Source organism: Sus scrofa, chromosome 1 (genome assembly GCF_054392235.1).
Source record: "Sus scrofa isolate SSC_HxYL_T2T_F1_AM1 chromosome 1, Sscrofa_HxYL_maternal_Yorkshire_Landrace_v2.0, whole genome shotgun sequence".
In the NCBI taxonomy this organism is placed as follows: domain Eukaryota; kingdom Metazoa; phylum Chordata; class Mammalia; order Artiodactyla; family Suidae; genus Sus; species Sus scrofa.
In genome coordinates this window covers 265,549,356-265,566,748 of record NC_139383.1, presented here as the reverse complement: position 1 = coordinate 265,566,748, position 17,393 = coordinate 265,549,356, and the positions used below count along the sequence as shown (strand labels likewise).

General features: G+C 51.8%; 1 protein-coding gene across 2 annotated transcripts; it reads left to right on the top strand.

Moving 5' to 3' along the window:
• The first annotated feature begins 1,370 nt into the window (after positions 1 to 1,370).
• AMBP (alpha-1-microglobulin/bikunin precursor) lies at positions 1,371 to 15,943 on the top strand. 2 transcript variants are annotated; one of them, NM_001164006.1, is given in 10 exon segments: positions 1,371 to 1,632; positions 2,840 to 2,982; positions 4,747 to 4,823; positions 5,966 to 6,082; positions 6,911 to 7,012; positions 7,751 to 7,797; positions 12,893 to 12,974; positions 13,964 to 14,131; positions 14,384 to 14,557; positions 15,616 to 15,943. In NM_001164006.1, coding segments are annotated over 10 exon segments (1,059 nt in total). In that variant the 5' UTR covers positions 1,371 to 1,515; the 3' UTR covers positions 15,648 to 15,943.
• The last annotated feature ends 1,450 nt before the right edge of the window (positions 15,944 to 17,393 follow it).

Below are 17,393 nucleotides of genomic sequence, written 5' to 3'. Positions count from 1 at the left end.
TTCTTCTTTTCTAGGGCTGCACCCACGGCATATGGAGGTTCCCAGGCTAGGGGTCTAATTGGAGCTTCAGCCGCTGGCCTATGCCACCACCACAGCAATGCAGGATCCAAGCCGCGTCTGCAACCTACACCACGGTTCATGGCAATGCCGGATCCTTAACCCACTGAGTGAGGCCAGGGATTGAACCCACAACCTCATGGTTCCTAGTCTGGTTCACTAACTGCTGAGCCAGGACGGGAACTCCTTTTTTTTTTTTTTTTTTTTTTTTAGCGTTCAGTTCTTACCGTGGCCAGCTACCATCTGGGCACTTTACAACATTAACTCCTTCCAGCCTCGAGACAAGGCTCTGAACCAGGAGTTACTGTTATCCCCATTGACAGATGAGGACACAGAAGCACTGAGGGGTAAAGTCACTCACCCAAGGCCACACAGTCAGTAAGCGGCACAGAAAGCAGTCTGCCTCCTCAGTCCATGCTGCTTCCTAGCTGGGAGACCCTGGGCAAGTCACTTCACCTTTTGGAGATTCAAACGCCCTGTCTTATAAAGGGGAAAAATAGCACCCACTTGATGGGGTTGTTGTGGGGATGAATTCAGTTCCATGACTGGTGTAAGGAGCTGGTACCTGGCTGGTACACAGCAGGTGCTCAGTGAACAGAGGTTGTTAATGTCTTCTTCATTATTTCTACTTTTTTTTTTTTAGGGCCACACCTGCTGCATATGGAATTTCCTAGGCTAAAGGTAGAATCAGATGTGCAGCTGCCAGCCTACACCACCACCATAGCAACACGGCATCCAAGCCGCATCTGTGACCTACACTGAGGCTCACGACAATGCCAGATCCTTAACCCATTGAGTGAGGACAGGGATCGAACCCACATCCTCGTGGATACTAGTCAGGTTCTTAACCTGCTGAACTATAATGGGAACTCCTATTTCTACTACTATTTGCTAGGGCTGTGGGAAGCCAGGGGTCAGAGAAGGAACTCTGGGGATAGGATGCCTGAGTTCTAGTCTTGGCTCTGCCATAGACCACCCTATAGTCTCTGGTAAGTCACTTCCTCTCCCCGGACCCCAGTTTTCTCATGTGAGAAATGGGCCAATCAGGCTTGTCCTCCTGACTCACAGGTGGAATCACCCAAGCAGGGAGGGCCAGGGGCTGCCTGTCTCTCCCATCCCTCCTGGGGCAGGTGAGGAGTTTCTGGAGAAGCTTTTGCAGAGGCTGAACCCAGCCTGGGACTGCCCCTGGACCCGGTTGCCCTTGGCCAGTGGCTCCGCTGGAACAGCCACCCTGGCCCCTCGAGACCGCTGACCCGGCCAGGGCACCACAAGGGATCGATCAGCTCTGGCCTTTGGGCCCTGATTGGTCCCTACTGAGCAGGGCAAACAGCAGAGTCATCTACAGCCACAGGCCCCTTCCCCAGCTCCAGTTCACAGCTACCTCAGGCAGGGAGGTGGTGGCTGTCCTGTCCCCGACTGAGCCCGTGAGTGACACTCGAAGCAGAGGAGCCTGGAGCCATGCGGAGTCTCGGGACCCTGCTCCTGCTGCTGACCGCCTGCCTGGCCGTGAGCGCCAGCCCTGTGCTGACATTGCCCAATGACATCCAGGTGCAGGAGAACTTCGACCTGTCTAGGGTAAGACTGGCTTCTCTGGCGGCCATGGCAGGGTGTCCGAGCAGCGGGGCCTTGCTGGGGGGAGAAGGACGGGTCCTACCTGCCCTGGGGTCTCAGGCTCACCATCCGGAGCCGGTGGAGTGGGTCTGGAAGGGCCCTTCCTGCTGTTGAGAGATCAGGGATTCTTTGAAGCTACAGCTCTGCATCCATGGTTCCGTGGGTCTTTAGGCTGACATTCTGAGTCCAAGGGCCCCATGGGTGAACCTATCCTCTTGGGCTCCAAGGGGAATCTGTGCTTGGATTCAAACCCTGGATTCGAACCCACCCCGGGCCGAGAAGGCTTGGTGCTGACTGCGCCCCTACAGCCCATGCAGAGCGCCTAGCTTTTTGTGACTCTTCCCCATTCCCACCCCCACCCCCCTGCACCCACCCTGCAGCCCTTCATCCTTTAACTGCTCACTCTGTTACTCCCTCCTGGGTCCCCTGCCCTCCCAGGCCTGGGGTGGCACAGGGCGGCATGTGGGGTCATGGGGAGAAGAGAAGCAGGACAGAGGTCAGGCTGGTGAGATCAAGAGGCTGCTGGGGGTTGGGGGTCCTAGGACTGTCCTCCAGCCTCAGCTTGGCCCAAATCACTGAGTGACCTTGAACAGGGCCTGGCCCTGCCCCTGCCACCACCTGTGTTCAGTCAGATCCTTGTAGCTGTGGCTCCTGTGGGAAGAGGAAGGGTGGGGTGGGGAGGAGCTTGAGGAGCAGGCCTGTGGTGGTCTGGGATGGCGAAGGGTCTGCAGGGACCTGAGGGCCCTGTCAGGAGAAAGAGGGGGCAGGCTTGCCCTGGGTCAGACTCCGCCTAAGGAAAGGAGATACTTTCTAACACGAGGTATAGGCTGCTTGCAAGGTGGTGAGCACCCTGTCCCAGGAGGGGTACAAGACAGGATGCCCGCTCTTGGGGAGCAGGGGTTGATGATGACCTTAGGACGTGGGGATTTGGACCCAGATCCAGATGCAGTGACTCAGGGAATCCGGCCCTCTGGCAGCGGGCAGGGCGCACCCACATCTTCCCGTGCAGGCTGCCAATGCCTAGCGTTCCACCAGGAGGGCTCCGTGGCCTTCAATTAGCTATAAGACATGATCGCTTAGGAGGATGGGTCACTGAGGGAAGGGAAAGGGACAGACGTCTTCCAGGTCTTCGCCAAGGTCCAGATGCTCAGAGCCTGTGGCTGCCTCTTAGATCTACGGGAAATGGTTCCACGTGGCCGTGGGCTCCACCTGCCCCTGGCTGAAGAGGTTCAAGGACAAGATGACGATGGGCACGCTGATGCTGGGAGAGGGGGCGACGGAGAGGGAGATCAGCGTGACCAAGACTCACCGGAGGTGAGCGGGGGTGGGGGGGGGTGCAGTGGGAGGGGCGAGAGGGACCGGGGCCCACCCCCAGCCCCACCCCCACCCTGTCCAGGAAGGTTTCAGATCCCTACTTCCGGCCAGGACCGGCCTCTGAGCTCCAGACCTCTCTGCTGCCCCCACCCGGGCGTCCCTTGTAACTGTCCCGCCTGCACCTCAAGGACAACGCCCCCAGCGCTATGCTTGTTCTTCCAACCTGCTCTTGCTCCTTGGGCGTCCCTTACCTCAGTAAGGGCACTTCCGCCCTGCAACCTGGGAACCTGGTGGGAGGGGGATTCGTGGACTGCTCTTTGCGCTGCCAAGACCATTCGATCCATCATCAAGCCCTGCCCGAGCTCTTTCTGAATCCCTCCAACCTTCTCCCCTCTTCACTGCCCCGACCCCGGACCAAGCCATTTCCCTTCTTTGCCTGGTTGTCTGCAATAGTCTCTCTGTGTTTCTCCCCGCTTATCTCCAGCTTTCCATCTAACCCATTCCTCACCCAACAACCAGAAAGACCTTTCACAAACTCAAATCTGCTTAAACTCCTTAGCTCCCTATTGCCCTTGGGAAGAAAATTCAACTCCTTCACCATGGCCTTCCAGTGCCCCCTGCCCCCAAGCGCTCACCCCACCCCCACTCCCTGCCTCATTCTCTACCAGGCATTCTGTGACCCAACCAAGTGGACCCTCTTTCAGGTCCTGGAACCCTCCACCCTCCAGGCCTTGGCATCAGATGTTTCTTCTACCCGGAAAACGTTTTCCCGCTTCCCTGTACTAATTCCTATGGAGCCTTCAGGACTTACGTTCTTTGCTGCTTCCTCCAGGAGGTCCTCCCTGACTCCTCCCCACCCCACCAGGTTCAGGTTGCGTGCTTTCCCTTGTGCTCTGCTCATGGCACTTATCACACTGACTGCATCTGCCCCTGACCTGCCCACCTCACCTGCCCCACTCAGTTGTAAGCTCCATAAGGGAACAGGGTCTGTCCTGCCCTCCTCTGTGTCCCCGGCATGTAGCACAGTGCTTGGCACATAGATGCTGCTCAATACATATTAATATGATAAATAACCATCACTGTAACAATAATAGCTAATGCGTGCCTAGTGTTGACTCAAGCTCTACATATAAAATCCGATACGCAGAGCCTCACAATCATCATGCAAGGTAGAAACTGTCATTGTCCCCATTCCTTAGAGGGCAAGAGAGACACAGAGTAATACATGAATGACTGTGTTAATTCATCATTTTGACTTCCTGGTCCATCAATACAATGTGTAGATCTGGATAAGGATTTTTAGTGCTGGGTTTGTCAAGAGGGTGGCGTGGATTACCTCCTTCCTTTTTCCTCAGTCCCTCTGTTCCCTCATGTGAAATGGGTGTCTCTCAAGGCTGGCGGGAGAATCAAATCAGGTATTCGAGGAGTTCCCGTCGTGGCGCAGTGGTTAACGAATCCAACTAGGAACCATGAGGTTGCAGGTTCGATCCCTGGCCTCGCTCAGTGGGTTAAGGATCCGGCGTTGCCATGAGCTGTGGTGTAGTTTGCAGACGTGGCTTGGATCCTGCGTTGCTGTGGCTCTGGTATAGGCTACAGCTCTGATTAGACCCCTAGTCTGGGAACCTCCATATGTCGCGGGCGCGGCCCTAGAATAGACAAAAAAAAAAAAAAAAAAAGGCATCTGGAAGGACCTGCAGGAAAGTGGGGTGTCAGGACTGTGGTCTCTGCCAGAAGTTACCTTTCTCTTGGTTTGTCCCTTTCCAGGAAAGGTATCTGTGAGGTGATCTCTGGGGCTTATGAGAAAACAAGCACTGATGGAAAGTTCCTCTATCACAAATCCAGTAAGTTGAGTCAAAGGAGACATCCACAGATCTTTCCTTTGCTAAAGCAAGCAAGCAAAGTATCTGATGTCTTAAGCTCTCGTCCCTTCTGCCTCAGCTCTGCCCCTACAACCTTTCCTCCCATTTTTCTGAGATGTCATCTAGCCTTCCTCCAAATTCCCCCTCTTCCTTTTCCTCCTCTCTTTCTCCTTCTCGCCCCCCCCCCCCATCTATGCACGTGCTCATCCAGAATTCCAGGGATGGTGCCGAATGCCAAAGACAACATCAAGATTGCATCAGTCTTCATGGTAGGCATCTGCAGTCAGCTGCTGCAAATTTGCAAAGCACCTACTATGTACAGGGTGTATAGTGCTAAGTGACAGAGGTACTGGGCATGAATTTATGCATTAATCCTGCAAAGTTTATCGGATGGGTTCTGTGCCTCAAATCATTGTCGGGGTGATTTTTTCATTATTATTTTAAAATTTTTATTTATTTATTTTGTCTTTTTAAGGGCTGTACCTGCGGCATATGAAAGTTCCCAGGCTAAGGATCAAATTGGAACTGCAGCCGCCAGCCTGCGCCACAGCCACAGCAACACAGGATCTGAAATGCGTCTGGTCTGAGACCTACACCACAGCTCACGGCAACGCTGGATCCTTAACCCACTGAGCGAGGCCGGGGATCGAACCAACATCCTCATGGATACTAGTCAGGTTCATTACCACTGAGCCACGACAAGACCTCCAGGTTGAATGTTTGAGTAAATGGATGGTTGGATAAATGAGTGAGAGAGAGTTAAAAAACAAATACATGTATGATGGTAGATTAGTGGGTTAGTCATTTGATAAAGTGATGGATTCATGGATGGAGGGAAGGAAGAAAGGAAAGCAGGAGCAAGGAAAATGGATGAATTTATGGATCAGTATATGGAAAGGGTGGATGGGTAGAATGATGGAGGATGAATTAATGATGACCATCTGGAGGGGATGGATGGCTAGAGAGATGAGTGAAGGTGGATGCATAGCTAAATGAACATACAGAAGGGAGGGGTGGACAGAAGGATGGATGCAGAGATGATGTGTATGGGAACCAGTGAAGGATCTCAGGCTGGAAGAGCCTCTGACCACTGGTCTTTCTGTCTCCCTGCATCATCCGTGGAGAATGGAACATCACCATGGAGTCCTATGTGGTCCACACCAACTATGATGAGTATGCCATATTTCTGACCAAGAAGTTCAGCCGCCGCCATGGACCCACCCTTACTGCCAAGCTCTACGGTAAAGGCCTGGAACTGGCTAAGCTCATTGGAGGTAGAGGTGGGAGGAGACTCATGATTTTGGGAAGTGGAGTGGGAAGAGCAGGGAGTGTAGCTTTTTCTTCTTCTTTTTTTTTTTTTTTTGTCTTTTTAAGGCCGCACCCGTGGCATATGGAGTTTCCCAGGCTAGGGGTCTAATCGGAGCTGTAGCCTTCAGCCTACGCCAGAGCCACAGCAACACCAGATCTGAGCAATGCCGGATCGTTAACCCACTGAGCAAGGCCAGGGATCGAACCCGCAACCTCATCGTTCCTAGTCGGATTCATTAACCACTGAGCCACAATGGGAGCCCTGCTTTTTCTTTCTGACTAAAAGGTGGAAACATTTACTCTCCCTGGAGGAGGTAGAGCCCAGTCTCCCATGTGAGGTAGAATTCTTTTGATTTCAAAAATCCCAGACTCAGAGAATTCCAGAACCTCCAGGCCCTTAAAAGAACCAGTGGAGGGAGTTCCTGCTGTGGCGCAGCAGGTTCATGATCCAGCTTGTCTCCAAGGCATTGCCTGTTCCATCCCCCACGGCGCCAGTGGGTTGAGGATCCCCCAGTGCTGCAGCTGTGGCGCTTCGGATTCAATCCCTGTGTGGGAGCTTCCGTAGGCCATGGGGCGGGAGCCTGGGAGGGACACCTGTCCCTCTTCCGGGGCTGATCTTTCCATCAGTGTCTCAAAGAGACTGAATTGGGCCAATCGTTTTCAAACTTGCCGGGAAGGAAAATCCCGGGGCAAAATCAGTTCTGGCCCTGCCGGCCCAGGTGCCTGTGGTTCTAGGTGTGATCCCTGCTTCCCCCTCGCAGGGCGGGAGCCGCAGCTTCGGGAAAGCCTGCTGGAGGAGTTCAGGGAGGTTGCCCTGGGCGTGGGCATCCCGGAGGACTCCATCTTTACGATGCCCGACAGAGGTAAGCGGCACCCCGGCTCCCCGCATGTTTCTGTCCCCTCCTCATCCTTCATGGCCCCCAGAGACCATCTTCCCAGCCCCCCGGGTCTTTCCCATAACCTGAGATAAGTGGGGCTACAGTCCCCCTCCCCTCTTTATAGAAAAGGCAGCTCCGGCCCCTGGGTTTGCTCCAAGTCACAGAGTGTGTTTCTGGCAGAACTGAGACTGGACCTAATGCCGCTGTTCACTCTGCTGCCACCTGCTAAGTGGGGTCATGGCCAGAATCCACAGCTACCTCTTGGGGGGCAATAGCATGTTGGGGTGAGGAGCATGGGCCCCAGAGGTAGAGCGCCGAGGTTCAGATGGAGCAGTGTGGCTTCTGGCTGGTCACCCAGAGCCTCATGTCCTCATCTGTAAAATGGGAATAATTATGGCTTCCTTAGAAGTCGCTGGGAGGAATCAATGAGGTGAAGCCATTAAATACAGTAGCGCTGCGTGCCTGCATGGTATCTGGTTAAGTGCTCAGTAGATGTCAGCTGTGAGATGGGGATGGAGACAACGAAGAGGGGGAGATGGTGCAGCCACCGGTCTGTCGCTTTTCCAGTGAATGACCTTAGCAAGCCATGTGGCTGAGCCGTCCACGAGGCGGGCTAATAATGCACAAGACAGTCCCAGCACGATGCCTGCCTGACACATGGCCATTAGCTGCACGGGCTGGGAGGTCTGGGTCTTACTCCCTCTCTCCTGTTCTCTGACCTAGGGGAGTGTGTCCCTGGGGAGCAGGAGCCTGAGCCCACCCTACTCTCGGTGAGTACCTCTGCCCCAGCCCATCCCTGCCCCCCGACTTTTGCCACTTTTGCTTAGGCCCCACGGTCCCGGTGGGAGGGGTGGTTGGGGGAAGGCAGTGATGGGCGATGGGCGTGGGCTTTGAAGCCAGACCCACCTGGGCTCAGTCTCGGTTCTACCATTGGGCTAGATGCTGCCCCGTCTGGACCTCCCTTTCTTCATTTCTGTGAGATAGGGTAATTACCTGTACCTTCCCGGCACTTAAGTTCAATGATGTGCTGGCAAAGCTGTTCACATAGTGCCTGAGAGCAGGGACATACTCAGTAAGGGGATAACGATACGCGACCTTCAATAAATGAAAATAAAGTCAATCACTCCCCCTAAAAAACACAAACTTAAGAGCAAGCAGCTTTTCAAACCAATGCCTCTCCTATGCTGCCTTTTGATTTTGGGGGGTGGGGGCTCCCTTCTCCTGCTTTATTTTCCTGCCTTTTGCCATATGAAGGCATCCTTCTTTCTCAGATTATTTGGAAATTACATTTCCTTCTGTCGTGTGTGTATACTTTTATATATGTGTATGCACATATAAACATATATATATGCAATGTGTATTTTAGAAACATTCTTAAAATTTTAAAAAATACAATGAAGCAAAATAATAAGTGTCCTTAATAATGGAATTAACCCTGTTAACACATCATATGCTTTCATATTTTAAAAAAATTGCCACTGCTTTTATAAAACTGACATACACTCATTATAAAGAATTGAAACAATGCAGTATAAAAGTATAAAAAAATAAGATTAAAAAAACTCTACTACACCCAAACTACCAGCATTCACATTGTTCCAGGAATCTTGACCTGTATACACCTGGAGAGGGACAGAGAGAAGGAAGTGTGGCCACAAAGAGGCATAGATTTAGACCTGCTCTTATGAAATGGGATTATCATGCACATTCTATTTCTAAATTTTAAAAGCATTCATTTTAGTTTTAGTTGAATTTTTTAAAAAAAAGAGGTTTGAAGGTTTTCAAAAAAACCTTTCAAAAGATATTTCTTCTTGCCAAGAGATATGTTTCTTTTCTTTTAAAAACGTTTTTAGGGCCGCACCTGAGGCATATGGAGGTTCCCAGGCTAGGGGTCAAACCTGAGCTGTAGTCTCTGGCCTACACCGCAGCCTCAGCAACATCAGATCTGAGCCACATCTGCCACCTACACCACAGCTCACAGCAAAGCCAGATCCTTAACCCATTGAGTAAGGCCCGGGATCGAAACTACATCCTCATGGATGCTCGTCATGGACGCTGAGCCATGATGAGACAACTCCAAGATAGTTTATTAAAGAATGCTCTAAATAGGAGTTCCTGTTGTGACTCAAGGGGTTAAGAACCTGATGCTGCCTCTCTGAGGATGCGGGTTCGATCCCGGGTCTCACTCACTGGGTTAAGGATCCAGTGTTGCCACAAGCTATGGCATAGGTCACCGATGCAGCTCAGATCTGGTGTTTGTTGCCACAAATTTGAGCTTAGTCCTCACCCTCCGCCCCCCATTTAGTGCAAGGTCTGGGTATTTTGTGTGCCATCCATTTCTTTGAGGTCCAGGGTTGGCTGGCATGTGTTCGCAGTGCTTTCTCTTTGGAAGGACTGATAAAGATCCTCTGTGGGTTCCTTCCACCTGGTCAGAACTGGCCATGAGATACACCTGCTCTCACATAGAGTGGCGACACCCCCCGGACCCCCTGAAGCATTAGATCATATGGCTCCAGAACCTTCACTTAAAGTCAGCCTCTAGTCTGTTTTCCCATCCCCGCCCCTGGATGTCATTTTCACTACTTTTTTGTCAGAAGAGGAAAAAGTTTGGCTCCTCTCAGTTTTCTTCTCTCGGGATTTGGGGGAGTTAGAGAGGGTTATCGGAAACCTGATGAGTTTCTGTTGTGGCTCAGCGGAAACAAATGTGACTAGCATCCCTGAGGATGCAGGTTCAATCCCTGGCCTTTCTCAGTGGGTTAAGGATCCGGCGTTGCCATGAGCTGTGGCGTCGGTCGCAGACGTGGCTCGTATCTGGCGTTGCTGTTTTGTGGTGTAGGCTGGCGGCTACAGCTCCGATTCGACCCCTAGCCTGGGAACCTCCATATGCTGTGGGTGTGGTCCTAAAAAAAAAAAAAAAAAAAAAAGACAAAAAAGAAACTTGGTGACTTGCCAGGACTGGGGTTGGAGGGCAGGGCTGGGAGCTGAATCTTGCTGACCTTGCTCTTCACCTCCAGGTTATCGGCTAGAGTTCAGTTTTCACTTTAAATTATGCCCCTGTCCTCATGTGAGTGATGGTGATGAATACCTGGGTGCTGGGATTTCTCAATTCATCTTTTTTTTTTTTTTTTTTTTAGAGCTGCCCCCAAGGCATATAGAGGTTCCCAGGCTAGGGGTCAAATTGGATCTCTAGCTGCGAGCCTACACCACAGCCACAGCTATGTCAGATCTGAGCCATGTCTGCGACCTACACCACAGCTCACAGCAATGTTGGATCCTTAACCCGCTGAGCGAGGTCAGGGATCGAACCTGAGTCCTAGTTCAATCCTAGTTCGATGGATGCTAGTCAGATATTTTTCCACTGAGCCACAACGGGAATTCCTGAATTCATCTTTTGCTAAAGGTCAGGTGTGGGGGAGGGCAATTTTGAGGGAAATTTCAGTCTTCCAAATTAATTCAGTTCTCAGACCGAATCTGTGTTCTTCATCCATGTCTGGAGTAAGACAATCAGAGTTCCTGTTGTGGCTCAGGGGTTAAGAGCCTGACACAGTGTCTGTGAGGATGTGGGTTTGATCAGGCCAGCAGCTGCAGCTCCAGTTCGATACCTAGCCTGGGAACTTCCATATGCCACCGATGTGACCCTAAAATGGGAAAAAAAAGAGAGAGAGAGAGAGAGTGTGAAACAATAACTGACGATGTCCTTTGTAAAAGAGAGAAATGCTCCTTTTTTTTTTATTTTTTTTGTCTTTTTGCCATTTTCTATGGCTGCTTCCCGTGGCATCTGGAGGTTCCCAGGTTGGGGTCGAATCAGAGCAGTAGCCGCTGGCCTACGCCAGAGCCACAGCAACTCGGGATCTCGGGATCGAGAGAAATGCTCCTCACTTTTATTTCTTCCTTCCAGGCTTCCCACATCCTCATTGTTGTGGAAATAATCTGAGATTGATGTTTGTATTGTCTGCCTTTGGTTTTGGGAATTACTTTTAACATTTAGATCAGGTTGTATGACCATTTTAACAGTAATTAAGCCTCAACTCTCTTTTTTTTTTTTTTGCCTTCTAGTTTACCATCATTTCTTTGAGAATGCATCATCTATTTTCTTGCATTTAAATTCCCTTCTCAATTGGTGGGACTATTTCTATGAGTAATTTTTTTCTGGGACGAGACATGGTGGGAAAACGACCGGATCCTTGCATGTCTGAGAATGTCTTTCTGTGTTTATATACATGATCAACAGCTTGGTTGAGTGAAGAATCTCTGGGTTAGAACCTTTTCCGTCTTCCAACCTTCAGATATTACTCTATAGCTTCTGCCATTAAATGCTGTCATTTACTCTGCGGGCCACGTTTGGCTCTTTATTCTTTGTCTTTAGGAAAGGCCTATGTAGGTGCTTCATTAATTTCCCCTCATTCTCTTTGAGCCCTTATGTTTGGACAACTCAAGACTTTAACTTGTAAAAGTTTTCTTCTACTATTTCTATATTGATGCCTCACCTTCTGGAATTCCTATTCTGTGAATTTCTTCTTTCTTTCTTCCTTCCTTCCTTCCTTCCTTCCTATTCTTTTCTTCCTTCCTTCCTTTTTTTTTTTTTTTTTGTCTTTTTACCATTTATTGAGCCGCTCCCATGGCATATGGAGGTTCCCAGGCTAGGGGTCTACACCACAGCCACAGCAATGCCAGATCCGAGCCATGTCTGCAACCTACATCACAGCTCGCGGCAACGCCAGATCCTTGACCCACTGAGCAAGGCCAGGGATCAAACCCGAAACCTCATGGTTCCCTGTCGGGTTCGTTAACCAGTGAGCCACGATGGGAACTCCCTGTGAATTTAACTCTTATAGTTTCTAAACAGCAGTTTATTATCTCAACTGTGTTCCGCAAACACTTTTCCACCTCCAGTAACTTTCTACTTCTCTCATATTATTCATCTACCTAACAGTGGGCTCCTGTTATACTGAGGTAGTGTCATCTCGAATTTCACTGATGGTTGACGTTTTCTCCTAATTCTTACTGACATCGTGTGTTTAGTGGAGGTGGTTCTCCAGCTCACTCTGATTCTTCTGAGCAGTTGCATAATAAAGTGTTCCATGATTTTTCTCTTTTCCTTCATCCCTACCAAAAAAGACCTATGTGTGATCAGCTTGAGATGGGTTCCAGCGGAGGGAGTCCCTGATGCTTTGGTTGCATCTTAAAAGGAGGAGGAAGAAGTTGACGATCACTACAGTTTTACCTTTTCAGATTCCAGGTCTCACCTGTGGGCAGAAAGACTGCCTGGTTGCTGGCAGTTTCCCTGTTCATCCTTCTCTAAGTGTCCTGGGACCCTGTCTCAGTGGACTCTACCCCCAGAGATCCTTTTGACAGCTTGGGCAGGCTGCCCTGCTCTGCAGTCCCCACCACCACAGCTAGGAGGGTTAGGGTCAATCTGGGGGCTCCTTCTTACTCTCTGGGTGACTTTTCCTTCGCAAGCAGCTACCGATGGTCTAGTCAGCCCTTCCTGCAAACCAGTCACACTCATATTCCCTTGTGTAGAAATGCTTTCCAGTTTCTAGGCTGGGAATGCTGCCCTTCTGTGGTTCCCAGCCTGGGATAGATTACTTTTCCCCGTATTATATTCCTTTGGGCATTTCCATTAGAAGTTGGATACCTAGGTATTGTTCTCATTTTTCATTTCAGACCAGAAATTTCTCCTGTGAGGCCTATTCTGGAATTCAGGTGGATGTTTTTGGGAAACCAGGCCATTAACCAGTCTAATAGCTGTGTTTCTGTCTATGCCCAGATCCCCAAAACAAATGGTTTGCTTATACAGTCCTGGGGTACAGGGGTGCAACAGCAGCTAGTCCCTGCAACAGCTTCTTCTCTTTCTTCCCCCAGAGAGCCCGGCGGGCCGTGCTGCCCCAGGAAGAGGAAGGATCAGGAGCTGGACAACCAGTAGCAGATTTCAGCAAGAAAGAAGGTAATGATCATGCCCTTTCATCCCCTCTGTCACGGTCCTGAAAGAAAGGGCTCACCCTGGCTGCCCTCATCACCATGAAGTCTCTTATTTTTCTGCTAGAATCAAGGACTGGGCCTAGAAAAGGCAAATCCAGTGCCTTGTACTGTGCCGGGGGTTGTGGGGCAGGAGAGAGCAGACTAAGGCACGGTCGCTGAGCTTAAAAGCTCTCCGCTCCCTGATGAGAAGTGAGTTCTTTGCCTGTCTGTATCCTACACTGTGTGGCCTCCTAGCCTTGGTTTTCTCATCTGTACAATGGGATAACAGCCTGCCGAGCTGACCTCAGGGGCTCTGGTGGGAGCATGTGGGGAAGGACATAAGGATGCTTTGTGTGGGGGTCACAGAGACAGACAACCCACATCTTTTTAGAACTTCTGGTTTAGTAGAGGGGGCCATCAAGGACCCAAATGGGAGGGCTGGGGAGCTCCGAGGATGGAGGGGTGAGGTGATACAGGAGGACTTCCTGGATGAAGGGGAATTCATGCTGCATCCAGGTACGGTTTTATGGAGGAAGCCATTCTAGCATGCTAGGGACAGGAATGATGAGAGCAAAGGCACAGGGATGGGATGTCAGGCAGAGGTCAGGCTGGCCGGCCTGGGGGCTGGTGAATAGATCATCAACTATTAACCTCACAGAGCCTTTGGGCAGACACGACAGACACAGGGGATGCTGGGTCTGTGGGTCGCTGGGAACAGTCCCACGTTACAGAATGGAAGGATCATGGATTTTTGGAGTCCAACCGATATGGTTTTGAATCTCAGCTCTATGTGACTCTGGGCAAGTTGCGTGGCCTCTCTGGGAGTCAATTTCCTCACCCTGAAAACACGTTGAGAATCCTTCCTCTAAATGCAGAGATGAAAGCTAAATGAGAGGATGCACGTTAAGGTGCCCAGCCTGGCGACAGGTACACAGGCAGCACCTGGTGAGCGCTGCTGTTCTGGCGCCTCCCCAGATTCCTGCCAGCTGGGCTACTCCCAAGGCCCTTGCCTGGGCATGATCAAGAGGTATTTCTATAATGGCTCATCCATGGCCTGCGAGACCTTCCACTATGGTGGCTGCATGGGGAACGGCAATAACTTCGTCTCGGAGAAGGAGTGTCTGCAGACCTGCCGGACTGTGGGTGAGTGCGGCCCCGGCCCTGTCCTCCCCACAGACCACCTGCCCATTGATCAGGGAGCTATGAGAGGAGGCTCCAGCGGTGGGACTGCAGGGCGAGCCTCCTAAAGCCACCGGACTTGCACACTCGGGTATGGGTGACCCTAGGCAAGGGAACTAGGTGTTCTGGATGAGCAGGGTCCCTGGCCCAGGCTCTTGGTCTCAGGTCGGTGATCGGAAGGCTTCCTGACGCTCTGCCCTCCCTCCCATGCCGCAGAGGCCTGCAGTCTCCCCATCGTCTCCGGCCCCTGCCGAGGTTTTTTCCAGCTCTGGGCGTTTGATGCCGTGCAGGGGAAGTGTGTTCTCTTCAACTATGGGGGCTGCCAGGGCAACGGCAACCAGTTCTACTCGGAGAAGGAGTGCAAAGAGTACTGCGGCGTCCCCGGTGAAGGTAGGAGGCCCTGTGATGCCCGGCTGGGCCTGGGAACTTTTGGGGCCCAGGTGGGAGAGCCCTGAGAGGAGGTGGGGGTCTGGAGAGCTGAGGCCTGAGCTCTGTACCAAGGGACCAGCTCATCCCCCCCTCTGGGCCTCAGTTTCCCACCTGTGAAATGGGGCCAAGCCTGAGGCCTCACCCCAGCTGGGCTGCGGCCCCTGGGGAGGTGCTGGCCAGGCCCAGCAGAGGGAAGCCAGGACAGGCTGAGTCAGGCAGAGGTGGGCTCAAAGCCTGGCACTGGCACATTCGGACTGGCCACGCTGGGTGTGTGCCAGTGTGAGCCTCAGTTTGCTCTTTTGTAAAATGAGACAAAGTCCCTACTTGCCAGACCTCACAGTGCCCAGCATGGTTCATGCTCATCTAGTGGCAGCCGTTGCTAATAACACTGGTGATGCTGCAATGCTAACAGGAATAGCATTCCAGGGAAGAGCAGCCATTTAAAATTCCCATGCCTTGGAATTCCCGTTGTGGCTCTGTGGTTAATGAACCCGACCAGCATCCATGAGGATGTGGGTTCAATCCCTGGCATCGCTCAGGGAGTTAAGGATCCCGCATTGCCATGAGCTGTGGTACAGGTCGCAGACACAACTCAGATCTCAGGTGGCTGTGGCATGGGCCGGCGGCTACAGCTCCAATTTGACCCCTAGCCTGGGAACCTCCATATGCCGCGAGTGGGGCCCTAAAAAGACAAAAGATACACAAAAAATTATAATAATATAAAATTTCTATGCCTTAACTCTCTGCTGGAAAAATGGTACCTAAAGTAAATCAAGAGGCAAAAACAAACAAAAAACCCCCCAAAAAACAAGCAAACAAAATCATTCTGTGGATGCACCTTGGAGATAGCAAGTCATTTTGCAGGTGCAAGTTTCTGGCCTCAGACTCAGGTCCAGACTCAGCCCAAGCAGCCTTCTCTCCTCCGGGGGACACCCCCATCCCCCATCCCCTGGCTGTCCCCACCCCCAGACCCTTGCGTGAGTCCCACACCTACTCCCTGAGCCTCTCTGTATCCACAGAGGATGAAGAGCTGCTGCGCTCCTCCAACTGACCAGTCCGCAGGCCACAGGGCAGCAGGAGGGCCAGCGCCAGCGCCTGCCTGGTGCCCCATGGCAGGTTCCAATAAAAACCAAATTGTAGCCTCCTGAAATTCCACGTCCTGACTGTTCATCATTAAGTGTAATGAGATGGGGGAGGGGAGGGGGGGACAAGCTGGGGTGGGGGCCCGAGTAACCCCAGCATCCCCAGAAGTGAAAAATGTCTGTGTTGGAAATGTAATAGAACTCTCCTCCATACGTGAAATTGGCTATGCAAATTATGAAACATAAATCACCCTTCTGTATAAAATGGGATGGTTGTGCTTTGTTTTAATGAAGCTAGAGAAGGAAAGAGGGGAGCACTCTGGGTGCGCGTTTCCGAGAGAGGTTTGACAGGGGTCATCAGCGACCCAGGGTCAGAAGAAATCGCTGGCCCTTGTGTGAGCCCAGGCAGCTCGGGATCAATGCCCACAAGTGCCTGAAATAATGCCCCATCCCGGGCCACGTGGAACCTCCCCGCCCTTGCCCCCGCCAATGCTTTACTTTATTCACAGCCACATCCGCAGCAGTAGCTGCCAGGGGCTTTTCTCAGAAGCCTTGGGCCTTTTTTCCACGAGGCCCTGGAGATCCCGTCTCCTGGGATCCTCATTCTGGCCCGTTGCCCAGGAAGGAGACTGTTCTCTGCCCTTTGCTCTGCATCCGGGATTATCAGCTGGACCTGGGCTGGAGCCAGAAGCCCTGGGTCGGCCTGGTTTCTCCTCCCCAGGAGAAGAGAGCAGGTGGACTGTCCAGGGTGGCTCAGGCACCGACCTGGCCCAGGCGCACGTCTCCAGGAGCCTCCAGCTGCCACTCACCAGATTCACAGTCATCGGGTTTCTCAATACCCTGGCTCGCTCTATCCGCCCGGAGCCCTGATGGTTGTTGCCATCGCTGCCGCTGCAGACAGTGAAAACCCCAGCCTGGCGTGTTCTGAGGTGGGAAGGCTGACCCTGGCAGCAAAAACCCAGCTGGGGCCAGCGCCTCTTCTCCGTTGGGGTGACCAGCGTGCTGGGGCTGGCGGCTCACTCAGTCAAGGGTCCCTTTCGTGCCATTAGCCCATTTGCTTAAGAGACCCTCAGGAGTGAGGAAGGGAGAGTCTGGCCCATCTCCTGTTGGGGGGGCAGGTGAACTCGGAGGCAAGGATTTGGGTATAGCGAGCTTTGCACCCCTCTTGATCAGACCACGGAGACGCCCCTCCTTTTTCCCCCTAAAGTCTGGAGCGTCAGGTTTCCAGGTTCCAACAGAGAGGGTTTGACTTTTTTTTTTTCTGGTCATAAAATATTTATTAAGGTGTACTTTAGGGAGTACAGTCAACATAAAATGAAGACTACAATATGAAACAGTTTCAGTCCTCTCAAAAAGTCAGCCTCGTCCTCCATGCTCTGCAGATATAAAGCCACCAAATTTGTGGGCCTGACCTGGACTCTTGGGCAGAAGTGGGCGGAGTCAGGGGCAGGGACACAGGCAAGGGCTCAAGCGACAGGCCCTCTAGCCTGGAACTAACAAATGGCATCATGTCCTGTGTCAATACCTTGCTCCCTTCACGCCTAGCAGTTTGAAGGTGCCGCTCTGAAGAGGGATACTTTGAAGTGACCTGAAGGATAAATGCCTAAGCCAGAGGGTACAAGCCACAGGTGGGCTGGCTAGCCTCCACTCAGTTGGGGGATGGGATGTTTGACTCAGGGATCCTGCACAGTTCTGAATTCACCATTTAAAAACAG

What these genes read in the sequence shown, in the direction of transcription:
- AMBP (XM_085010811.1), top strand. Translation starts at nt 5,980, where the DNA reads ATGGAGTCCTATGTGGTCCACACCAACTATGATGAGTATGCCATATTT. An exon ending in CTTTACGATGCCCGACAGAG is followed by an intron (nt 7,013 to 7,750) that starts GTAAGCGGCACC and finishes TCTCTGACCTAG; the next exon opens with GGGAGTGTGTCCCTGGGGAG. An exon ending in AGATTTCAGCAAGAAAGAAG is followed by an intron (nt 12,975 to 13,963) that starts GTAATGATCATG and finishes GCGCCTCCCCAG; the next exon opens with ATTCCTGCCAGCTGGGCTAC.